At 36.9% G+C, this 26,919-nt stretch overlaps 1 protein-coding gene across 1 annotated transcript; it reads left to right on the top strand.

The window, feature by feature from the left end:
• Positions 1 to 3,028: 3,028 nt before the first annotated feature.
• On the top strand, positions 3,029 to 25,785 carry slc6a4b (solute carrier family 6 member 4b). Its single transcript, XM_081366079.1, has 15 exons — positions 3,029 to 3,175; positions 4,562 to 4,651; positions 12,247 to 12,332; positions 15,468 to 15,602; positions 15,710 to 15,929; positions 17,263 to 17,401; positions 17,481 to 17,615; positions 18,350 to 18,453; positions 20,668 to 20,795; positions 20,937 to 21,049; positions 21,663 to 21,794; positions 22,088 to 22,187; positions 22,885 to 22,985; positions 24,535 to 24,702; positions 24,810 to 25,785. The coding sequence occupies exons 4-15, from the start codon at positions 15,494 to 15,496 to the stop codon at positions 24,888 to 24,890; spliced, it is 1,530 nt and encodes a 509-aa protein (XP_081222205.1). The 5' UTR covers positions 3,029 to 3,175; positions 4,562 to 4,651; positions 12,247 to 12,332; positions 15,468 to 15,493; the 3' UTR covers positions 24,891 to 25,785.
• The last annotated feature ends 1,134 nt before the right edge of the window (positions 25,786 to 26,919 follow it).

The following is a 26,919-nucleotide window of genomic DNA, read 5'->3' as shown; positions in this document are numbered from 1 at the left end:
TAGCAACAGGCCTGCTATTAGTCATCATTCAAATACTTAGTCCTTGAATGCCTAATTAATTAATTCAAGGCTCTTGTGCTTGACAGCACTTAAGCTAATTGTGTGGGCTTTTTGAGGGAAGCCTTAAAACATTTTTTTTTTTTTTTTACTTTGCTCCACTAGGGAATGGAAACCATTTTAATAGCAGTAAACAAATACCGGTCCCCAGCTTCTATATGATGAATAGCCTAACATGACTCTCAGGTAGTGTCTTGGCAAATATGAAATTGAATATGTCAGTTGAGTTATTCTACACTTGTTAGCTTGTGGTGAGATGGGAAAATTAGGGGTACTTCACTGCTGGCAAAATAGGCTTTCAGTAAAACTTGGCTACAGCAGAAAGGTGATTTTTTTTTTTTTAAATCAGTGCTACCTGAAAAAAACTGTTGTCTTCCCTTTTGCCAAATAGGTAGGAAAACGTCTCAGGTTACAACAGTAACCATGGTTCCCTGAGAAGGGAACAAGACGCTGCGTCTGATGACGATGCTATGGGGAACACCTCAGTATGATAGCGTCTGAAGCATGTGTGCAACTATTCCAAACTGGGTGGATACTGAGTTCTCTGGAATTTGCTCCGCCCTGAAAGGCCAGTGGCTGTTGTGTTACCTTGTGAGTCTTGAGCTGACTTCTGCTAATGAAACTGCAAACTATCTTCAGTAAAAAATGTCTTCAATTTATTATAATCCTGACTCTTGTCTTAAATTGACTGCACTTCTGACTCCAGGTCTTCATTCATCATATCTGGTTCTAGGTCTTTGACTGTAAATTCCCTTGTAGTAGCGTAGTTGGAGATTGGGGGCTGGAGATACAAGAGGCGAACGGCTTATTCCAGGACCCTTGACACCTTGGTACAGAGGTCCGGAAAGAATGGTAGGCTTAGATGTGGAGGTTGTGTTTTACGGCAGGAAGTGCTCATCTAGCTTGCTTTTACGACGTGCCTCCTGTTTCTCGGCCGGCCAATACAAATGAATTGTAAATTGTAAATTGAATTTACTATCTATTTACTATCATTAAATATAACTTACTCATCAACATTATATTAGATATAGTTTAGTTCTAAGATTATTATTATTCACGTCGGCACTAATGATGTTCGACTTCGCCAGTTGGAGGTCACTAAAATTAACGTTAAAGAGGTGTGTGAACTCGCAAGTACAATGTCAGGCACTGTAATTTGCTTTGGCCCCTTTCCTGTTTGCAGGAGTGATGAGATACTTAGCAGACTGTCCTCACTCAGTGGCTGACTGTCTAAGTGGTGTCCGCAAAATAATATAGAATTTATAGACAATTGGAAAAGTTTTTGGGGCAGACCTGACCTGTTGAAAAGAGATGGTATTCATCCCTCCTGGGATGGTGCTGCTCTTCTCTCTAGTAATATGGCACATAGTATTAGAGCTCAAACATGAATTGGGGCTCAGGTCAGGAAGCAGACAGACTGGCTAAACCGACCGTTCAACAAATAAAAAACAGATATAATACAAATGAACAAATGATAAAGCTTGGGTTGCTGAATATTTGATCCCTTACTTCACAAGCACTTATTGTTAATGATATGATCACAGCTTACGACAGAAACCTGGCTAAAACCAGAGGATTACATTACTTTGCAGTGTTTCCCACACATAGACTAATTGTGGCTGTGCGCCACAGAATCAACACCGGCCGCCACATATTGTGTTTTGTTATTCTTTTTTTTTTTTAACGCTATTTAAAACACGCAGCTTATTCGTTCAGCTGCATTTCCTTTCTCTGCTCTCCCTCCGTCTCTCTGTCACTCACGCGTCTCTCTCACATACACACACACACAGCCCCTCCCCTCCGTGCACACCGCGTCTGTCTCTATGAAAACGAGATCATTCGAGATAAAAAAATATTTTATATTCTGAATACAATATGATGTCAGTGTGTTAATGTTGGAGTCCTGACCCAACCTGACCCTCAGCAAACAATCGATTGCGCCTTCTTTAGTAAGTTAACTAACGTTAGTCACAAGTTTACGGTAAAATGCAGTTGGGTTGTCGAGGTCAGAACACTATATAAGCTGTGAATTAAATAAACTTCTTATAAATAATATTGTCATTTTTAGGGTGTTAAATGTGTGGATTTTGGGTTGGGTGTGTGGATTTTGTGAAGGTGTGAAGCATTTTTGATTAAAGGGGTGGTTCGGGATTTTTGACATCGGACCTCATTTTTAAGTCAGCCTGGTTGTTATTCATCAGTGGAGACATTTTTAAAAAAAAATTATCCAGTCCTTATATTTGGATAGTTAGCCGATGCTAGGCTAGCGCGAGTCAAGGGTAGATGTTAGCCAGCCATTAAAAAACGTTTTACCCACTCCACAGTGCACCAAACGCAAATCAATTATAACACTAGACTATCGATGCAAATGTCCGTTGAGAGAATAATGTTAGAAATCAAACTTACCTTTCATCTCAATGATCCAAAAGGAACTAGTTTCTCAGCAGCTGCGGAATTTTACTTTGCTCCAGTTAGTAATGCGGCAAAAAGTAAACACAGAAAAGAAGCGCACTACAGTGTGTGCAGCATAGATATCATATAAAGGCTAGATGTCTCGTCCGCGCTGCTGGCCAATGGAGCTCGACATCCGCACACGGCGGCCATCTTACGACAGGATGCTCGCTCACTCATAACATGGTGCATGTACTTTTAAATAACCATAACTTGCTCAATTTTCAACCGATTTTCAAACGGTTTGGTTTGTTATAAACGTCAGAGATGTAGCTATTATACTGCATACATATGAATAATTATGTTCAAAATGTTTAAGCACTCAGAATTATAGCCACGTTAATAACGTTTGTAAGAAACCAAACCGTTTGTAAATCCGTCCAGATTTCAGCAAGTTACGAGCATTTTAGTTGGCGTATGTCACTCACCTTCCGTCCACAGCAGCAGGGAGCAGCAGCGCAGTCTCCTGACCTAAGATGGCCGCCAAGTGACGACACAGCTGACTCCGCCTTGAGCCATCTAGCCTTTCTATACATGTCTATGGTGTGCAGTACATGTGTGTACCGGCTCACTCGGTTGCCTAGGTAATCAATATCACTCCGCTGCTGCTGTAGACAAGGCTTATGATTACAGGGAACAAATTATAACTAATGCAATGTGATGAAAGGTAAGTTTGATTTCTAACATTATTCTCTCAACGGACATTTGCATCGATAGTCTAGTGTTATAATTGATTTGCGTTTGGTGCACTGTGGAGTGGGTAAAACGGTTTTTAATGGCTGGCTAACATCTACCCTTGACTCGCGCTAGCCTAGCATCGGCTAACTATCCAAATATAAGGACTGGATAATTTTTAAAAAAAAAAATGTCTCCACTGATGAATAACAACCAGGCTGACTTAAAAATGAGGTCCGATGTCAAAAATCCCGAACCACCCTTTTAATATTTAATATAATAAAATTCTGTGTAACTAATTATTAACGAAGGAATTATTTTGGGATTGGCATTTAAAGACATTCTGAACTCTATTGGAGTTAGACAACACGTGTCAAGACCTACTCATTGTCGTAAAGAGAGCTGACCGCGCATGCTCCACTTCCATGCAGCTCACACAGGACCTGAACCGCTTATTCAGTTCAAACAAACACCAAATAGGACGAACAGTAACAGAGAGTGCTTGCTGAAGACACAGAAGCTATGCTTTGGGTATACTTTTTAGCTTCCGCAGTACACCGTCACATGTCACTGGGTGACGTTGCAGAATTCAGGATTGGAATAGTTGCACATGTGCTTCAGATGCAATCACGTATTGTGATGCTTCAGATGCACTCTGTATTGTGTATAGTTCACCCAAAATGAAAATACTGTGTGAGAAAAATTCAGGTTTACAGTTTTAGTGTCAGAACTACATTAAACCACTATAGAAATGTTGAATATATAATATACAATAATGCAATGGGGGAATATTTATGGGTCCTGATAATGCCAAATGTCTTTTGTTACCAGTAAAAAGTGGCCTACATTATTTTAAATAAATCTAGTCAGTGACTGAGCAACCGTATTTGTCTAAAATAATTCTGTATTTTCAGCTTCAGAATCATGAATATTTTTATTCTGGTGTCACCATTGTCCTGTGCATTGGGTTACCAGCACCAAGTCCAAGCCTATTCATTTCCACCCCCAATACATTTTAGCATTTTAATCAACAGTCAATTTTTTTGTTAACCTTTTACCATATGTCTTGGAGTATCGCAATAATATCGTATCTATTTCAGTATTGTGATATGTATCGAATCATGACATGAGGGTATCGTTATACCCCTACTTCTTTGCAAACTTTTAGTCAACTTGTTCCCGGGTGCAAGAATTCAACGAGTAAACCGGGAGTGGGTTACTTTTGGTTTCCAGTGAAGGATCCAGTGCGTTGTAGGCAGTGGCTAAAGGCTGCAAAGAATCGTAAATATGAAGAGAACATCGTGACGATCAGTCTGAAATACCTCTGTGTTTTGTAGTCAACATTTCAAACTGGGTGACCACGAAAACTGTGTTTTAGGCCAAAAGGAGGGGAAAACTGAAAGGATCTGCCATTCTTGTCAGTTTCGTCCAATCCCTTGAAGCAAAACGTTGTTGCCATCACGTACAGGTAAGAAAGCTGTTGCAAAATTATTCAATTTTTACAATAATGCTGTTTAAAGAGTCGACATAGGCCTAGTACAATACTGTTTTCATTGATAAACATACCCTTACAATAACTGTTCTGTTATAACCCTTTGTCGATCCGACTGTCTGTGTTCGGGGATATGAATGCGGAAGTATAATCTTTCCATGAAAGCAGTGGAGAATTCAAAAGTCTGCCGGATGATGCGTTTTGCATAATCCAGCGGATTTTTGGTGACAAATAAATGTGAATTTCTTGGTCCAGTTAGCATGGAGAATGAGCAAACATTGTTCATTTACATATATACCGTCATTGTAACAATATAAAGGGGCCCAGACAACATTTGTATATGGGGCCCAAATGGGTCTGAAATGGGCTGAAAAATAGGCCCCATTTAGGATTGTCCGCTAGTTCCATAATGGCTCCATGTTAATTGCCCAGATGGATTTCATGTAGGATTGCTCTTGAGGGACCCAAGTGGGCAACATGCACAAGACCCATCTCGGTCCCAGCTTGGGTTGAAAATCTGAAAATCAGTTGTTGCATTGTGAATTTTTCTACAGATGTGTTTTTAAATGTCTTGAAAGTCTCTGGATGCTTTAAGGAATTACAAAATCAGCATGTCAATTAAGGTGCACAGCTGTTCACAGTAACAGAGATGGAAAGTGGAAATCACTTGTGCCACATACTGCAGTATATAATCATTCATAATAGGCCTAGTATGATTCTAAAGAACATTGCATGTCAAGTGAATGCATAACGTTACATTTTACTACAGGGTTTTTGTGTGTGTGTGTGTGTGTGTGTGTGTGTGTGTGTGTGTGTGTGTGTGTGTGTGTGTGTGTGTGTGTGTGAAAATAAAAAGCACAGTTAATTTACACAGTTATCATAATTCTATTTTTCCAACGGCATTAAAAGAAATTTTGCTGGACTTTACTTATCCTATATCACAGATTATGAAATTAGATATGAGATTATGGTTAAACGGTTATGAGAACAGAACATTATTTGATCCTTTAAAATAGTTATTTCAAACAGAAAAAAACACCCTAGCCAAATCCATGACGTATTTCAGAGGAATTCAATAAAATTAAAGTTGTTTAGAACAGAGGACATAAAACAATTTCTTGAAAACTTGCAATACATGGTAGTGTCCACTAGGTGGTGACCTTAAAACACCAATGAGCAAATATAACAGTGTGTCTTATGCCTCAAAATATTAAAACTGCTGATAAATATAAGTAATCACAAAATATACAAATAAATGAACATTTAAAAAAAAAAAGTATATTACTCCATAATGTAGAAATAAAAAAAAAAAAAAAAAAAAAAAAAAAAAAGATAAAACAGAGATCCATATTTCCCATGACAGCACAATAAAAGATTCCAGAAAGAGCAGGAAGTTAGATCATGCTGCTGTGTTCCCACAGGCTGATATTGTATATCAGAAAGATTGATTGACACAGTGATGATGATCGTACAGGTGAGGGCAGACCTAAAGCAGAAAGCTGTCATGTAGATTGAGCTGGCAAGAGAAGATAGGGTCGATTTAGGTGGACAGGAGGCCAGACAAATCCAGTTTTCACCTCGGTGCACATGACTTATGAACTGGAAGAGCAAAATCAACAGGCAAAAAGTTGAATCCATGCAAGATAGACAGACAGACAGACAGACAGACAGACAGACAGACTGATAGATAGATAGATGGATAGATAGATAGATAGATAGATAGATAGATAGATAGATAGATAGATAGATAGATAGATAGATAGATAGATAGATAGATTTTAATAAAACATTAAATTAATTCAACAACACCTCTACACAAAAGATTCAAAAAGGATTTTATAGCCTTGATTTGATAGGAGAACCTTTTTAATTTCCTATTATGCTGAGAGCTCCATTAAGTTTCTCAAATTATAAAAATAACATTGTATCACACACTGATCCTTTGATTCAATACCTTAATAATTATTCCAGGTTCGTTCAGTCAAGCTTAGGAGCCTCTTTACCATGCAAGTCTGAATGAAGACACCACACATCACTTGGCAGCCCAAGACTGTCGATATGTTCTGCCAGTAGTGTGTATTTCCTTCTCCAGGGGCCTTCACAGTCTCCTATTAAAAACATAATTGAATTGTCTGACAAATGCAACTGCAGAGAAGAGCTATCATACATATCATAACTCTAATATCTCTTACATAACTCTTATACCTCAAAATAAAACCCTATGCCTAAAAATGACGCATTATGATGTTATAGGCCTATATAGGCTAGGCAAAACGGACGGCATTTTTGATAACTTTTTGTGGCTTTATTTTATAGAAAAGTGGAAAGTAAGGGTGAGAAAGAGACCAAGGGATCTATCGGGATATGACCCATGTCAGACTCGAATATGGGTCCCCATGAGCCAGTAGGTTTTTTTTTCTGCGCATGAGCACTGCACCAAAGCTCTGATATGGACCTTGTTTCAAAAAGGACAATATTTCATGTCAAATAGCTTTTTACAGTTTTCAAAGTAAATTGTGCTTTCTTAATGCGAAAGATGGCAATCGATTACACTAACATACTAATTGTAAATGACACTTACTGGCAACTTGGCTTTGTGTATGGATAAGTGTATTTTCCAAGCGAGTGTGCACCATGTCACACACACACACACACACACACACACACACACACACACACACACACACAAAAGACAGCTGGCAAATGAAGCTGCCAAGAAATGGCACATCACTTATGTCAACAATTCTGAAATATACAATAATAAACCACAGTTATGTCTACTCTATCATACACACTACTCACATTTCCATGACAAAAGGAGTTCATCAGGAAATGGCTTATTTCAGTAATGCTGAATCGTTATATTATTTATCCATGCACATGGAATATATGTGCCCTCATAATCTTTTTTATCTAAATATCTCTGACGATGTGTTTACTGGTGTGAGGGCGGGACAATCTGTCACTCACATGACATTACAGCAATAGCAAACCACAACGATCCAATCAATTCCTGATGGAAATCAAATCCCACCCTACATTTTTTTCTTGTTCGAGAAGCTGTTTCACTTGGATATACTTCACAATAGGGAAGAAAAGGCTATCTCAACTTCCATTTTATGTCGACGTAAAGAATAATGGTTCTAAACAGCTTGTAACAACAGAAGAACCAAATCCAAAAAGGATGATAAATAGAATACTAAATTATAAGTTTCCATAAAGAACCAAAGTGCTAGACAGAACCTTAATGGTGTTATGAAGAACCTTTTTTAAACACACACACACACACACACACACACACACACACACACACACATATAAATATATTTGGCATTAAACGTGAAATAAAACACAAAATAGAAACACTAAACAGATGTAATGAAGGCCAAGTTCCTGAGATCCTCTATGTCTATACTGTACGTCCATCATTATGAGTGTATTGTGATGTAATTGAGTGGCAGTTTCTCTCTAGACGATGAGGTTGTGAGGTGTGACAAGATCTGTCTGGCTAGAAATAGACAAGTTTACAGTTACATTTTGTCTGTTCCACTTGTTTATGAAGGTAGCCATTGTGAATGGACAGTATGTAACAAGGAAAAAGTAATGTCGTGGGATAGCTTTAATGTTTTTGTGACTGGACGTGTTTATGCATAAACCCAAGTAATAATTGAAAACTATAACAAAATGGATCATAAATTTAATTTCTCTTTTACTTACTTGCTAAACGGAGAACTATCCTCAACTGACCAGAGCTGTTCACAATTACATGTTCTGTTTAAAAACTATATAAAAAAAAGGACAGTGTGATTAGGAAACCATGTTACAATTCCAAAGTTGAAGAAGGATCTAGTACATGTTAAAAGTATTTTGACAGTCTGTGTGGATGGATGGTTGAGCTCCAGAAAATCAATAAAGAAGTGGCTTTGAATTTTCTTTGACACTTACAGATTTAAACAACAAAAGGGCGGGAAGTAAGAACCCTAAACTCTAACACAAACCATTCTATCATAAAAGGGTTATTTAATGTGAAATTGTTCTAAATAGAACTAAAGGGAACCTTTAAAGAACCATTTTTTTCAATGTTGTTCATTTTTATTTTTACTGAAGTAAAAAAAATAAAGAAATCTTATATTTGAGTTCCTGATTCATTTACTTCAATTGCAGATATGTCACATTATGGAGTCAGGCTTATTTTCTGAAGATAATGGGTCACATTATGTCAGAGGTGGCTGTGAACAATCCCCCGTGGGGCAGTGCACAAAATGCAGATGAAAAGCTTGATGAGAAGGTGAAAGGCTTGTGCTCTTTTGAATGTATTGAGTTATCAGCTGCTTCTCTGTGTGTAAGTGTGCTAAGAATGGATTGCTCTCTCACGAAGGGCTTAAAGCAGCGGGAGGAGAGTACTTCAGTATGATGATGCTTTTTTTATGAGAGCAGTAAAGCTAATGACAAGATCCTGCCTGAATGACTTCACGAGGCCTACGGCATGACTTCCCACACAGCAACACAGTGTCGGCCCAGATCCGGCCCACATCTGGTATGTGTGGAATCCATATATGTGGCCCGGATCTGGGCCGACACTGTGTTGCTGTCTGGGTTAGCATCTCACGATTGCTTGCTTATTTAAAGGGTTAGTTCACCCAAAAATGAAAATTCTGTCAGTAATTACTCACCCTCATGTTGTTCCAACCGCGTAAGACTTTCGTTCATCTTCGGAACACAATTTAAGATATTTTTGATGAAATCTGAGAGCTGGATCAGTCCTCCTGCAGGCTTATGGACACGTTAACTTGCTGGCCCGAAAATGTATTAAAGACATTGTTAATATAGTCCAAGTGACTCCAGTGGCTCAATCTTAAGTTTATAAAGCGACAAGAATACTTTTTGTGTGCAAAAAAAAATAAAAAAAAATAACGACTTTATTCCACTTTTCCTTTCCTTCTCTCTGGACCTCGAGTCTTTTTACGTAGTGTTTAAGCGTAGCGCGTCTGTGTTGCACGTCACCACGTAGGCTCACTATTGGGCGACTCTGGTCATGTGTGATACGTGGTGACGTGAAACACAGACGCGCTACGCTTAAACACTACGTTAAAAAAACTCGAGGTCCAGAGAGAAGGAAATGAAAAGTGGAATAAAGTCGTTATTTTTGTTTGTTTTTGCACACAAAAAGTATTCTCGTCGCTTTATAAACTTAAGATTGAGCCACTGGAGTCACTTGGACTATATTAACAATGTCTTTAATACATTTTCTGGACCAGCAAGTTAAGGTGTCCATAAGCCTGTGGAGGAGTGATCCAGCTCTCAGATTTCATCAAAAATATCTTAATTTGTGTTCTGAAGATGAACGAAAGTCTTACGGGGTTGGAACAACATGAGGGTGAGTAATTACTGACAGAATTTTCATTTTTGGGTGAACTAACCCTTTAATGACTGAGAGAAAGCCTTGTTAACTCATCAGGCGAATCCTTATTTGCTTTGAGCAGAGATTATTGGGAGAATAAACGCATCAAAACTTGTTTGTTTATCAGGAAAATTATCATTAATCATTTTTTTTCCCAAAAAATCCATGATATATTGCATTTTTATACTGCGTTGAGGTGTAGGAATTACAAAAGGTCATTTGAGTACTTATGGTTGTTAATGTCATACTTATGGTATGGTGTATTAGGAAATCATGTGTTAGAAAAATCAAGAGTTGGCTACTCTTGATATAACATTACATTTACATTTTTCCACTATGAAGAGTGTAGGTAAAAGGGAGAAAAAAGTACATACAAACAGTAAGAAAGAAGTCTATGATGCTTATCATCATTCAGGTAGACTAGTGCAAAAGACACGAACTAATGAATAACATGCCGCAACAACAAGCAACAGCTGGTTCTGGACTTCATCCTTGTGTTGACACGATAAAGCAGCTGTCAGTCTGCCGTTCAGCAGCACTCTGCTTACGGCCCTGAGTGATCCAAGTAGACATTCACTGATGGGCAGCAAGGCATGTTGAGGGAGTCCCTGTCAGCCTGATGTTCTTTTAACCGCACACATAAACTCCCCCTGACAGCAGCACCCAGCGAACTTGCATAGGCTTCATCGCAGGGGGTCTGTTACGCTCCGGGACTGAGCTGCCCTTTTAACCTGATCTCAGCTCCCCGTTCTTACATTTTACCCTTAGTAATCACAGGAGAAACATCTAAATTGTCCCTGCCTGGAACATATGAAAGGTTGAGTTTTATGTCACATTTAACATCAAAGCATGTGTGAATATATTGTAAATATATCAGCTTATGCTTGGCAAGAATCAACCTTGACTGTAAGAAGTATCAGGTTCTGATGATCCATAATACTTTAATTCATTGCTTTGATGTTCCTCTAACTCAACAGCAAGAGATCAATTCATATATTAAACATGACTTCATTTGAATGACTCTGGAGTAAGTACTTATATATTGACTACGAATAAATCTTAGCAAACTGGCAAGCCACCCTAAAGGTTCTGGTTTATTTTAGCTATGGGAGATGTAGTTTGCACTGTGAAAGCCCCTGTACAAGTGCCAAAATAACTTCCTATTACATTGGCCTGATGCAGTTAGCAGCCTTTTAGCAGATACTTTTTATCCAAAGCAGCTTCAATCATGCAATCCATTACTCATGTAGAATGCAGCTTTCAGGTATTGTTTCATTTTGAACACGACCCAATAAGAACTCAAATGATCCATGCTTGGTTTATAAGTCATGTTTATCCATTACACAACTAGGCCAAGACCTACATGGCCAATGAATAAACTCAATTGGTTGAAAAATCCTGCATGTATAGGTTGCAGATATGTGCCTCGTGTAAATAACATATAAAAAGGAGTGGTCTTGGTTTAAGGAGGAGCATCAGTACCGGGCAATGACATATAAGGCTTTAAATAGCAAAGCAAGGATGAAAATAATGTCATTGTCGGATTTTGTTACAGAACTGCAGACAAATAGGGTCTTTTTTCTCCAATGACAAGTTCAAGTTACAGTTAAATAACCTCTCAAGTGAGAGAAGATATTTAATTGTCAAAGATTACAGGAAATGGTTTCAAACTAGTTCCTGTAAGAATTATTCTAGAACTAAAAGCTGTAGTTAATTGTGAGTTTGCTTTCATAGGTGGTAATGGTGTCTTAATGTAAATTTAAATGATATAAATATAAAAATGACTGGGTGATTGTATTTCATCTCTCTTATCACACAGCTACTCAACATTTTAAACTTCTTCTAATAAAAAATAGTTTGTTACAATGTACAAAACAGTCTAGCAGCAAGATGAACACAGCTGTAGTATTACAGTAATATTACTGTAGTTGACATTTGAAGTGGATCAAAACCTTTCATCAAAGTTATACATGAATTTTGAACAATAGCCGTTCTTGTCTCAGGACAACTTGATGAACTTTTCTGATCCACTTCAAATGTAATAATACTGAAGTCGCCTGAGGTTATTTTCACTACAAACTGAGACGCAAGATTAAAAACATATACAGACATGATTATTTCTCCTGCAAGTGTACATTTTTTAAATCAAGTGATTCCACCATATTTGCAGGATGGCTGCGCCACGGAGGCGAACCAAGGGGAATGCCGAACCACTTATATCCCAGAAATCAACAATAATGCATCACTACATTTAAAGTAGGTATTAATTATTTTCTGCTGTTACAACTTATGAAGCTGCAATTAATTGCAGTATATTTGTAATATATATGTTATATATTACCATTAATATATGGTAATGAATAGCAATAAATGTGCATATGCAGTCGCACCTGTCTTATGAATCTGGACTTTTTTTTCTCTTGATCCAAGCCTGATGGAGGCTTCAATTTTGAGAGTCTAACTTTATTTGCTGCACTCTCTGGCCACTGGCCTACACTATTACTGCAGTCTCTATATTTAGTTAGGATTTTTTCGATTAGTCCGCGCTAAAAGCTGTGGATTTGATTTCAAACTCTTTTTATTAGGTTTACCTAACGAGGACAGTTAGACCACAGAGCAGATACACTCTCCTGGATCTCCTGTAAATAATATTACATCTGTCTGCTCAGGAAGCCAGAGAAACTCAAAATGTTATTCACACTGCTCTGCTGTCAAAATAACATGGGTCTGAAGCATCACAATCCATTCTTCATCCAATACAGTGGCCTAATGCAAGGTATACAAGATAGGTGAAGACAATCAACAACTTGAGTAAACAAAAACAATCTCATCTCCAGTTTTAACACTAAAAAACACCCTGAAATTAGAATATCATATATTTTTTTACTTTGCTTGTCAGGCACCTGATTTCGATTAAAGTAACAATCTACCAAGTATCACGTGTTATTAAGAATTTTTTTTTTTTACTTTAAACTGGGAAAAAATTCTCCGCTATTTAAAGGAGACTTATTTCCCAAATATTCATGTCTAATTCCCATACATAAATGTGTATTATTGATTATACTATGGGTGCTTTAATTAGGATTTTTTATTTTATTTGTTCCTAGCCCTTTTGGTTATTGTCATTTATATGCCGCATGTAAGTTTGATTCTGTCACCAAATCATGACACAGGTTCAGTAAAAATTAATAAACAGAATGAAGGTTCTGTTGGAAAATCTTTCCATCTTTGTTTAACTTTCTAATAATCTCTGTCGGTTGTAGCCTACTTGATAAGTTATTATAGTTTTCTTCATCAGTAATTAAATTAAAACTTATCACTAAAGTTTAAAACTTTGACACCATCATGATGCCCAAGACATTTTTAAGACAAAAAAATGTTTAATGTGTTTAAATGTAGGCTATTTACAGTGCATGCTAGCTGGTTTCTGACTAATCATTAACTGGTTTTGATGGTAAAAATCTATCTGGTTGAGCACATCTACTATGATCATCTTTATAATCTTAAGTATGAACAGTACCTGGTTTGTTAGAGACCTATCAGCTTTAATTCCAGCAGGGGTCATTAAGAAAGTATTAGGCTAAATTAATTAATTTATAAAACATAAATGGTATTTCTGAAACAATAATATTTCCATTAAAATTACACAGTTGGCATACTTTTATTTCATCTTCTTCATAATATTGTCATTATTACGTTGACAAATAGAGCAATATTTGTTGAGGACTCAAGCGCGCTTGAGGACTCAAGTCCACTTGAATGATATCAGTGCTGTGCGCGCGGGATGTCAGGGGTGAGTGATGGTGTCGCGCGCAGCTCCCGTGTGTAATCTCATTCGATCACAAGCTCTCGCGCTCAGGTGGGGGACTCTTGGTTAATCCTGAAGCTCTTACTCCCACCAGCAGGGAAATCAACCACAGCAGCATGCTGCGGTCCCCCGCACACACTCTTTTGACCGCACGTCGAGCATAATAATTTAAAAAAAACTATTCTTACTACTTTTTACCTTTGGAAAAACTCGCAAAAGCCATTTCTTACTTAGTCTATTAGTACTTCTGCAGTTTGCCAAGTCACCGGACCACCGAAGATGCCGCACCAAGAGCAAGTGATCGCTCACGGGAACCTCTGCGCCCCGGGTCCTCCAAACAACGCCGGGTACAACAGCAACCCGGTGCCCGTTATCATTCAGACAGAATCCCGCGATAAATGGAGCAAAAAAATGGATTTTCTTTTATCGGTAATTGGGTTTGCGGTAGACCTCGGAAATGTTTGGAGATTTCCATATATCTGCTATCAAAACGGCGGAGGTAAGGTTTTTACTTTATGAAAAGTTTGTATTTATACTTTAATTAAATGTCAGTTACATTATGCAGTAGGCTACTAATAAGTCACAAAAACATTAAATTGTGTCTAATGACAAGTAAAACATTGATTAAGTGCAGGTGTCAGTCTTATTGGGCGAGTGAACTGTCCACGGTGCTGAAATTTATTTTTGTGTGTTCATTTTAAGCATTTTACAAAACCTCTTAGCTTCCAAATAAGCAACAGAAACTGTTTTCTGAACATTTCTTACACTAAACATTTTCAGCCTGCTAAAATTGAAAGGTTAGGTTTCTAAAATGTAAGCAAAATCAAAGTGATGTCAACGCCACAACCTCTCATCCACTTTGAAACCCCCCCTCATTAAAATCGAGTCGAAATTAAATTTGTTAAAAGTGTTGTTTCCATCCATCATCATCATTAATGATTTATTTTACAGTGTAGGGAGAAAACAAACCCAATATTTTTAATAAGCTATCTGAAAGCAACATAAGATATAATATTTGATCTAATAGCCTTTATTTGTAATAAAAATTATGTAACAAACTTAAAAGTAGAAAGTTGGGGGAAAATGTTGTTGTTTTTTACTCACTTTCATGGTTTCCAAACCATGTTTCTACCAGATATCCATTCATACAGTGCATTCTATACGATACAGACTGACCAGATTCAATAAAGATGTGTTTTTTGTTTCTATTATAAGTTCTATTATAATTCTGTTTATATAAACTTCTACCTCAGTACACCTGTGAAGCAGATACTGCCAGCTGCAGTCATCAATCATGCAAAAGTTATTCATGATTTAATCTGTGCAGAAACTGAGATCAATAAGTGTCAGACCACAAATGTACCGGTATAAACATATAGTTCCTCTACCCATTTTTCTTTTTAAAAGTAGCCTATTATATGAAATGGAACAGGCTTCATCGACATACAGAACAACATTTAGTTAAAGGAATGTTTTAAGTATACTTGTTTTTAATACGCTTGTTTAAAGTCTGCAAATTCCCCCTTGTTGATCTCACTTATTGTTGTGAAGGAAAAAAGACCTGTTCTAATTCTGTTCTTCAGGTGCATTTCTCATTCCTTATGTCCTGATGGCTATATTCGGTGGGGTGCCACTTTTCTACATGGAGTTAGCTCTGGGACAGTTCCACAGAACAGGTGCCATATCCATATGGAAACATATTTGCCCTATTTTTAAAGGTAAGATACATATAATCTAATTCTGTCTCATATACGATATTGCAATTTTTTGCAAGTCTGGATGGATATGAAACAAAACACTGAGATCATTTCCCCTTCTCTGTCAGGTATTGGTTTCGCCATCTGCATCATTGCACTGTATGTGTCCTTCTACTATAACACCATCATCGCCTGGGCTCTGTTCTACTTCTACTCCTCCTTCAGCAGCACTCTGCCCTGGACCAGCTGCGATAATGAATGGAACACAGAAAACTGCACGAACTACTTTGGAAAAGACAATGTGACCTGGACAAACTATTCACGCTCACCTGCCGAGGAGTTTTACACGTAAGTGCACGTAAGTGTCTGCACTGAAAGGGAGCAAAAAATGACAGAGAAAGAAGCAGGAGAGGGAAAGAAAATGAGGGATAGATGTAGCAAAAAGAAATGACGGGGGGAAAAACAGCATTATAGATGAAAATGTTGCAAATGTAGACTACTATAAATCATAGTGGAAAAGGTGGAACAGCATATACATATATATATATGAAGAGTTCAGATGCAAAAGCCTCTAAGTGCCATCTGAAATTTTCTTCTAGAATGATATTTTTTATCAAGCTTGTATATTTAAATTCAGTAATTTCACTTAAATGGCAATGCAAATTACCTATTAATTGTCATTTAAGTGAAATTACTGAACTTAAATATACAAGCTTGATAAAAATGATAATTCTATAAGAAGATTTCAGATGGCACTTAGAGGCTTTTGCATCTGAACTCTTCATATATATACACACACACACAGTGCTGAGTAGATTACTACAAATCGAAGCCCATTACTGAATACAAATTACATGATGAAAATTGAAGTTAGTAATGTAATCTACTACATTACACATTTTAGGTAATATAATCGGACTTTGATTACTTTTAGATTACTTTCGGCCTTAACTTGTTTATTAGATTTTGATTGGATAATCTTGTACTATAGTGATATAAAATACAAAGAGAACAAAAACGTATGTTGAACATTGTCATCAACAAAAGTGCATTAAACATTATGTCATGGTTTTCCAAACAAGGGTTTGCAAGTTGCTGAAAATGTAATTATTAATTAAACCATAAAAATGTAAACTTTAAAAATAAAAACAATCAAAATAAAACACAAAAAGAATGTACATAAGCAACTGCCTCAAAAAATAAGAATGAGTGAGAATCAATAAATTATGAATGATTTACTGCCATTTTGTGAATATTAAGTACCGGTAATCATGTAATCAATAAAAATGTAATTACAATTATATGATTTTTTTGAATCTGATTACGTAATCCAGATTACATATTATCAGTTACTACCCAGCACTGTCACCAGAGTGAATCTCATAAGAGTTTTGCAACATTTTTTTTCATCTTTTCCTCATTTGGTTTAACAAATCCACTGCTCTGCAAACACAGTTTTTTTTTTAGTTGAGTGTATAATGGTTGATTTAGCATAATTAACTCTCATGTTTTATATTGTGTCAACATTTATTTCTTATATTTCAGAACCTTTTTATAGTGCAGTGTATATTTTAGTAAACTGTACTGAAGTATTGAATGCATCTGCTTTGTGGTCCAGGTCACTGAGAGCATAATAATGAATATTTTCAGACTGCACCTTTATAAATCCATCTTAAAACAGGAGGAATGTCCTGGCAGTTCATGAATCATCTGGGATTGGGAATGTGGGATACATTCGCTGGCAGCTCATGCTCTGTCTCTTCCTCATCTTCACCATTGTCTACTTCAGCCTGTGGAAAGGAGTCAAGACTTCAGGAAAGGTCCTTCCGGAGTCCTTAAAAACGAAATGAAGTGTGTTTTATTGCACATTCCACATCCTCTCATCCATGTCTCTCACAGGTAGTATGGGTGACTGCCACCCTCCCGTATGTAGTGCTGTTGATTCTTATGATCCGTGGTGCCACTTTGCCCGGAGCGTGGAAAGGAGTGGTGTTCTACCTCAATCCCAAATGGGAGAAACTGCAGGAGACCAGCGTGAGTGCTTTCTCTCTTTTCCCTTTGTGTCTAACACTGATTTATTGTTATATTCGTTTGTGTTGTTTCTAGACATCCTTCACTTATATGTTCCCTTTTAAATCTGCTGCCATAATCTTTTGAAGGCAAAATGCATGTTTATTAAAAAGTAATAAAAAAGGACCTCAGGCATTTGGTCATGAAACTCATGAATCACTAGTAGCTGAGCTGACTTCATAAAGGGCATATTTCTTCATAAATTTCATAAAGTCAATAAATCAATGAAATGATACATAAATTAATATTTGATATATACATAAAGTGTCAATGTAAACTGCATCTCCATATTTCTTTCCCTGTGATGTTTGCTGTATAAGCCCAGTACTCTTTGCAAGGTGATGCAGCGCTGCAGAGAACCGTGATGAGAAGCAAAAAATAAAGCACTAGGGGCTAATGAGATGCGTAATTGGTTTAGAATTTTTTTCCATCATGAAAGGCTCTCATACTCATTGAGACACGTTCATGCACACACACACATTTCTCTTCACACAAATCTTCAGATGTGAGCAAGCACCGCATATTCCCTATATACTGTTATGTCAACGTCCTAAATTGAAACATAGGGAATTTTCTAAATTATTAGTATAAGATTATTCAAATTTTTACTTACATACTGTGATCAATTTATTGAGCCATTTTCTTGTTTTTGTTTCTACGGAAGCCACACCTCATTTACTGTGTCTAATGTTTTGTAGGTATGGGTGGATGCAGCTGCGCAGATCTTCTTCTCTCTTGGTCCTGGTTTTGGCGTCCTGCTTGCCCTATCCAGCTACAATCCTTTCAACAATAACTGCTACAGGTACAGACATAACCTTCATTCTCATTACGTTGATCTACTGGAATTTTCAACCACTTCTATTCATCAGCATTTGCAACGAGTTCTTAAAGGGATAGTTCACTTTGAAATTAAATTTTGATATGTTTTAGCTTACCTCAAGGGCATCCAAGATGTAGGTGTCTTTTTTTCCGCAGTAGTTTCAATTTTGATATTTTTAGGTCAAACCGTTCTTGCCTGACAGTCATAACATGCAGGTCTATGGTCACCCCCTCAAAGAGCATGCACAGAGTCCAAATTAAAACAATTCCCCATCGTCCAAATTAAACAATTCCCCATCGTAAGTACACATTGATGGCCTAAGACACGAAACGAGCGGTTTGTGTGAGAAAACGAACAGTATTTATATCGTTTTTACCTCTTGTAACACAGCCACGTCCAAGTGATCGGGTGTGTGACGTGTGCGCAGACTGGTGCATAGATATATACACTAGATGTCGCCTTGGCTACGGCAGTTCATTGGAACGAATGTCTTTAATGCGGCGTCTTGTCTATATATGTCTATGCACCAGTCTGCGCACATGTCACACAGCAGGAAGCGCCCGCGCCCTCAGATCACTTGGACGTGGCTGTGTTATAAGAGGTAAAAACGATATGAATACTGTTCGTTTTCTCACACAAACTGCTCGTTTCGTGTCTTAGGCCATCAATGTGTACTTACGATGGGGAATTGTTTAATTTGGACGATGTGGAATTGTTTTAATTTGGACTCTGTGCATGCTCTTTGAGACAGTGACCATAGACCTGCATGTTATGACTGTCAGACAAGAACGGTTTGACCTAAAAATATCAAAATTTAAACTACTGCGGAAAAAAAGACACCTACATCTTGGATGCCCTTGAGGTAAGCTAAAACATACCAAAATTTAATTTCAAAATGAACTATCCCTTTAATGTTTGTTTTCAAGATATTACGAATAATATCTACTCTTTGCTTGAGTTAATACATGAATCGTGAATTAATTCTTTGTAATTCTTAAAACACACACTACCGTTCAAAAGTGTGGGGTTGGTGAGATTTTTTTTATGTTTTTGAAAGAATGATGCTAATTGCTCACCAAGACTGTTTTTCTGTTCAAAAATACTGTTTACAAAAGTGTTTATTACATTTTAAATGAACATTTGATTCTATTTTAATATATTTTAAAATGTAATTTATTTCTGTGATGGGAAAGCTACATTTTCAGCATCATTACTCCAGTCTTCATGTCACATGATCCTTCAGAAATCATTCTAATATGCTGATGTGGTGCATTTCTTCTTATTATAAATGTTGAAAACAGTTGTGCAGCTTAATATTTTGGGGAAACAGTGATACTTTTTTTCAAAGTTATTTGATGAATAGAAAGTTCAAAAGAACAGCATTAATTTGAAATAGAAATCTTTTGTAACATTATAAATCTTTACTGTCACTTTTGATCAGTTTAATGCATCATTGCTGAATAAAAGTATTAATTTCTTTGAAAACATTGGTAGCCTGTCCTTGCTACACATGTTACATGTTACTGTAGTAATAGCTATAAATTATGCATAATTTCATGCAACTAACCCTAAACCAAACCCCAATCTTAACCCTAACCCTAACCCTATAGTAAGTGCATGTTGTTAAATATTATTACACAGTACTTAAATGCATAATACAAAAAAATTGTACTGACCCCAAACATTTGGTTCAGTGATACACTGTTGTGTATTAGTAACAAAACAGACCTGCCAATTCTGACCAATATGATTCCCGCTCACTCTTAATTCTGATTCTATCTATAGCTTAACCATTCATTTGCATTTGGCTCTGTGTCCTCTAACTGAGGAGAAATGCCATCAAAATGAACTGGGCTCTGATGAATCACATGATGAACTGAAACAAATACCTTGCCTCATGGCTAAATGATATAAAAACAAGATTAGACCTGAGAATTAAGGCCAGTTTGAAAAGATGAATGGGCAGCATAGTTGAGTCAGGGGAAATTGAATTGCGTACTACTGTAAGACTGTGAGGAGGCAGGTGGGCAATCTAAAGGGATCAAGTCATATAAGGACAAGAATATCATGTAGACTTGGGCCAATAAGCAACCACCCAGAGCAACTGCATAGCAACTCCATAGAAACCACCCATAATGAGTTTTGCACAGTCAAGCAAGAAAATGTAAAAATCAGTTATTTATGTGTTTTGTACAGAGATGCTATTGTAACCAGTCTGGTGAACTGCCTGACAAGTTTTGTGTCAGGATTTGTTATTTTCACTGTCCTGGGATATATGGCTGAACAGAGAAATGTAAACGTTGAGGACGTAGCCAGGGACAAAGGTGAGCTTCCCCTTTTGCTTATCTTAATAGTGTAGTTAAATTATTGTGGCTTTCAAATTTGTAAGTGGCTTTCAGCCCTACAAATAAAGCTTCTCTACATTTACTTCAAGTCTATCTTTCGACTTTCTCCACCTCCTCTAGGACCGAGTCTCCTCTTCATTACATATCCAGAAGCCATTGCAAACATGGTTGGGTCGACCTTCTTTGCCATCATCTTCTTTGTGATGATGATTACTCTTGGATTAGACAGCACTGTATGTATATACACCTATACCTGTAAATGTGCACAAAATATGCATGTGCAGTCAGCAGAAGTATATAATTGATCAATTATATAGATATAAAAAAAAGAAAAACAGACAGAAATACCAGTGCTTCCGAGGTCGCAACAGAATAGCGTTAAAGTTTTAGGTAAAATGCTCAATTTAATGCACTTACTACATTAGCCGTGTCCCTATTCAGAGGCTGCATCCTTCGAAGGCTCCTTCAAACACGTCCAAGTCCAGCTGTCCTCCATAGGCTAGACGTCCCATTTCACAACACCTGGTCCGACCTTTAAAGGCTGCAGCCTCTGAATTGGGACACAACTAGTGACATCATTGCTGATGTAAGCCAGTGTGAGACTTTCAATTTTGATAGTTTTTATAAAACAATAGTAAATGGCACATCAAAGTCTGAAATGATCTACAAAACTGTTTGAATGGTGTCTGTACAACAATTCCAGCTGAACTGAACATTGTAAAGAAGTAGAATAAAAATGAAAAAATGCATTTCAATACAGTTCTGCCTTGTAAGCTGTAAACATAAATGTAAATATATGGTTGTGTTATTGTTTTTTCTTCTGTCTATATGTGTATTCTACCTCAGTTTGGTGGACTAGAGGCCATAATCACAGCTGTAATGGATGAGTACCCAGATGTCCTGTCCAATCGGAGAGAGCTGTTTGTTCTTGGACTGGTAGTTGTTTGCTTTCTGGGCTCTCTCAGCACCCTTACTAAAGTGAGTTTCAATGAACCTCTGGATTTCAGTTTGCCTACGTTCAGTTAAGTTTACCAATACAATAAGAATATATCAGCATCTTAACACAAAATGATAAAAATAGAGTATAGAATATAGAATTTGATTACATATCTTGCAGGACAGTTGAGATATAATAAACATTACAAAATCTATGTTTTCACCAAATAAATATACTTAAAAATTGCTCCTTGTGATTTCTAATTGGGGTGTGCTGAGTTTGAATCAGCAATATATTTATTCATTTATCATGTAACTTTTTTTTTTCTTGCAAGGGTGGTGCATATGTGGTAAAGTTACTGGAAGAATTTGGAGTTGGTTCTTCAATTATAGCTGTAGTTTTTCTGGAGGCCACGGCAGTATCCTGGTTTTATGGTAAGATTTATTCATTAAAAAACTCTATTTCAAATGAATGCTGTTCTTTTGAACTTTCTATTCATCAAAGAAAAGCATATGTTGGTTTCCTCAAAAAAATGACATTAAGCTGCTTTCAAATAAATTACATTTTAAAATATATTAACATAGAAAACAAAACTGTAATAATTTTTTACAATTTGTATATATACCTAGCTAACAAAAAAATATGTTCTGAGAAACTTTTGCTAACATTCCCATTAAGTTCTAAAAGTTCTCTTGACGTTCAAAACGTCCAGTTTTTTAAATGTTATAAATTATTTTTTTTTTTTTTTAGTTATGCAAATGTAAAGGCAACAATCTATTTTGGAAACATTATGGGAAAATTCTGTAAAAAATAATCTCTGAAAAAAGTAGTAACATTTTAAAAAATGTAAGATGAACATCACACCAAAATGTTTCTGAGAAACTTTCCATGAATGACATATAGATAATGTGTGCTAAAGTTTTAAGAACATTATTAAAGACCAAATAACTCTGAACGAACGTTCTATTAACATTACGTTTGTTCATAACTTTGAAAGAACCTTGCCAGAATGTTAGGAAAGTTCTGAGAATGTTTCACGTTAGCTGGGTATATTAACATAATGTCAAAGTGTGCATGAACAAATTGTTCAATATATAAAATAAACAAACTCATTTATTTCATTTTCTCCAGGTATTAACAGATTCAGCAATGATATCAAGTCAATGTTGGGATATACTCCAGGATTGTTCTGGAAAGTATGTTGGGTTGCCATCAGCCCAGCATTTCTTGCTGTAAGTTTAAACAAAGATGTTCTGATTTATCATTCAGTACAGTATGTGCAAAGTGTCACCGCTGTTTAGAGTGCGACGACCGGTGAAATGTTAAAGTCATCTTTCATGCGCTCAAAACTATTTAAGCACCCACAACCTCCTTTCCACCCTTATTACCTTTATAATCTCATTCTCTCACCTGTCCACACGCTCACAATTCCCAGTCTGCAAATGTCAAACTGCATGCACTCTTATAGCCTAGTATGCATTATAGCTAATCCCAACAGGCCTGAGCTGGCACACACGGCTGACATTTCCACAATCATAGTTTTCCTGTTTTGCTTTTTTCACTCTTTACAAAAAAAAACATGATAAACGGCTGCCTGTCTCACCTTCTGAGACATTATTTGAAATGCTGGAGAGAAGACATTTGTCTCTGTTCCTTCAAGACACAAAGGCCACCAATTTTCTAGTCTCCATAGACCACATAGGAATGTGTCAGGCCTACAGGATAATATGGACCTTTGGAAAATAAAATAATCAGATTAGAGCCTTCTCAAACATATCAATCCACCTGAACTCACACAGAGACTGCAGTGACCTATAGAGTATTCAAAACTGAACTCATTGTTAAAGACTCTTAATAATATATGATATATTTCGAAGAAACACTTTAAAATCTTTAAAGTCAGCGTGAAATAGAAGCAGCGATAGTCTTTTCTTCTCTATTGTGACCTACAGTCGAACCAAAATGTATTCAGACACCTTCAACATTTCTCACATTATCACAGTTTATTCGCTATAGTTTAGAATATGGTAATAGAATATGACAAGAACTGTGGTATTCCACTGGTTTTGGCCATCCTTCTGTTAGACAGTCTCACAAATTAATTGGGTTGAATAGCCGTCAGCTGTTAAATTAAAGTACACAAATAGATAATAGCTATTTAGGTCAACCAATTACCAAGCAATGTTTAATTTTGTTCAGTCTGTGGTGTAAAAAGGTCACATTAACAATGAAATAAAAAAAACACTTATGCAAAACTTGGTCAGGTTTAAGTGTCTGAATCATTTTTGGTCCCAAATTTTTATCAATTTTACTGGTAGTCCACTCTATGAAGATTTTTTGGGTATAATATGTCACAGTTTACTTTATTTTGCTATCCTCACTTACATAAATGAACTATAGTGTCCTGCAACCACTACTAAATTATATATGGTGTCTGAATAATTTTTGGTTTGACTGTATATCCGATGGAAACAGCTTCACGGACCAGAAAAAATGTAGGGACTTGATTTTTTCCGGGAATTGATTGGATCGTTGTGGTTTGGTATTGATGTGATGTCATGTGAGTGACAGGTTGTCCAGCCCTCATGCCAATAAACACATCATCAGAGAAGAGATGTTGCTGCAAGAGGAAGGGGAAATTATTTTAATTAAAGATTATGAGGGCAAAAACATAATGATGTGCATGGATAAATAATTTATAACAAATACTGCAATATTCCATAAAAATATGAATTGTCCATTTTGATTTCATGGTGACTTTTTTCCTGTTTATTTCTTCAGTACATTATTATCAGCTCACTGCTGAACCCTCAACCCCTCACGCTATTCGACTACAAGTTCCCAGACTGGAGCATCACGGTTGGTTTTGTCATCGGAGCTTCCTCTTTCATATGGATCCCCATATACATGGTGTACAAGCTCGTGTGGACCCCGGGCTCTCTTAAACAGGTGAGACATGCATTACATCCACTCCACTTGAAAAACATTCTCATAGATCTCAGGAGGAGATAAAATGGGTAAAAGTTGTTCACGTGTTGTTTTCAATCCGATTTCAGCGCCTTGCTGTATGTCTGCGACCGGAGAGAACCCTGCCAGATATCCACGCTGACAGTATGGGGTTGAGTCCGGTACGTTAGACCACTGAGAGAAAAACACAACTCGCATAAAAAGGCCACATATATTGGGTGACGTGTCCACAGCAAACTAAGAATTTATTATAAGGGTAAAGAGCAACTTTTGCATAGTTTCAGGGATCTGTCCATTTGAAATTACCATCAAAAATGATCTATTTGAAAGTGATGTACAATTCGATTTAATACGGAAAATGAAAAATGACGTTCAATTTAAGTTATAGTCGCTCATTTTAACATGCTGTGCAATTTACAAAGGTTGATGTTTTTGTTTTAAGGATTACCTATAAAATGAAGAGTTCAGATTTTTTTTTTTTTACATTGTAAGTCATACACGTACGTTTTCTGAGATACATGCAAGTGAGATTACCTCATTGTGAGAAATTCAGCCAATGAGAAAATGAGAACAGAGAACTTCATACACATTTCTCTCTCATTTTTATTTTCTTCTCCAGAAATAACTGTTGTCAAGATTTAATCATTATGGTGTTTTCTGCCTTAACTCTGCCTAAATATTGTAGCTACTTTATGTCAAAACTTTGGTAAACCTGTATTGATATTGTGCCTCACCAAGAAAAGGAAAAATGAGAAAAATAAGGGTTTCTTCTGTTCCTCATTTGGAACTAAGACTACATGACTGTTTGAAATTTTCATTCTCTAACAGAACTTGAGCCCAAATCCTAGCTATGTGTAACGTGTTCATTTTCTTCCCACGTTTTTTTCCAAATAAAGAACTGAGGATGTTACTGAACTCTGGATGTGACCAAATACTAAATTGCTATGAATGTCTTATTATGGATAGTTGAAAATGTGGTTCATATACTATGTCTGCACTGTAGGTCGTGGCAGAGAGTTTTGCTTATATGTCTGGAAAATTAATAAAGCTGTACTGAATATTCGTATCTATCCATCCATCCATCCATCCAGTGCTATGGATTTGTATGTGATTCCCACCTTCGTTCTCTTAGTGTGAACAGCCTTGCGCTGTTGCGCCTTAATTAACATGTTGATTTGCATTGAGCTGCAGTATCCAGCATCTGCAAACACACAAGGGGTAAGAGAACAGCATTGTGTCAGGCATTTAAATGAGATGTTTTATTAAAGACTAGATCTTCAATCGCCACCAATCGCAGCTCTGGGATACGCGGCTCAGTTGTGCCAGTTTCAGGTATGGGGTGAGAGAATAGAGAAAAGATAATGCTATTCCACATTCAGCCACTTCTAGCAGAGGCCGCAGAATGGATCAAAGGCTTCAGTGCAGGCGACTGGAGTAGAGGTGGACCTCAGATTCAACTACAGAGGAACCTAACAAAAGGCCTGCAGGCTCTGTGCTCTTCTGTTAATTACCCAAATGAAAGACCAAGAGTTGCATGGAAAAGGCTAGTGAGTGACAAACTGTATGTGACCTGCAATAACAGTGTTTCATGAGGTGAAGTTGAGGTGAAATCTAAAGCAGGATTTATCAAACTAAAGTTCATGAACAGTTGTTGAAAAGGTAAAAAAAAAAAAAAAAAAATGTATATAGGCCTACACTCACCGGCCACTTTATTAGGTACGCCTGTTCAACTGCTCTTTGACATACGGCTCTTTGCAATATCTAATCAGCCAATGCATTTAGGCATGTAGACATGATCAAGGCATGTGCTGAAGTTTAAACTGAGCATCAGAATGGGGAAGAAAGCTGATTTAAGTGACTTAAATCACTTAACTAAACGGGCTGGTCTGAGTATTTCAGAAACTGCTGATGTACTGGGATTTTCACACCCCAGTGTTCACTGAGAATGGACAAAAAAAGAGAAAATATCCAGTGAGGGCAGTTCTGTGGGAGAAAATATCTTGTTGGTGCCTGGTGCATGGATCCATCCTCCAGTATTTTCTTGGCACACTTTGGGACATTAGTACCAATTGAGCATCATTTAAACAATACAGCCTACCTGAGTATTGTTGCTGACCATGTCCATCCTTTCATGACCCGTCTTCTGATGGCTACTTCCAGCAGGATAATATGCCATGTTACAAAGTGCAAATCATGGTT

The sequence above is a fragment of the Scardinius erythrophthalmus genome, assembly GCF_964197995.2.
Source record: "Scardinius erythrophthalmus genome assembly, chromosome: 5".
In the NCBI taxonomy this organism is placed as follows: domain Eukaryota; kingdom Metazoa; phylum Chordata; class Actinopteri; order Cypriniformes; family Leuciscidae; genus Scardinius; species Scardinius erythrophthalmus.
The sequence above is the reverse complement of the archived record's forward strand: the minus strand, read 5'-3'. Positions and strand labels throughout refer to the sequence as shown.

Coding starts and splice junctions, on each gene's coding strand:
- slc6a4b (XM_081366079.1), top strand. CDS start 15,494: ATGGCTATATTCGGTGGGGTGCCACTTTTCTACATGGAGTTAGCTCTG. Junction 21,795..22,087: donor CTCTCAGCACCCTTACTAAA/GTGAGTTTCAAT, acceptor TTTTCTTGCAAG/GGTGGTGCATATGTGGTAAA. Junction 22,986..24,534: donor TCAGCCCAGCATTTCTTGCT/GTAAGTTTAAAC, acceptor TTATTTCTTCAG/TACATTATTATCAGCTCACT.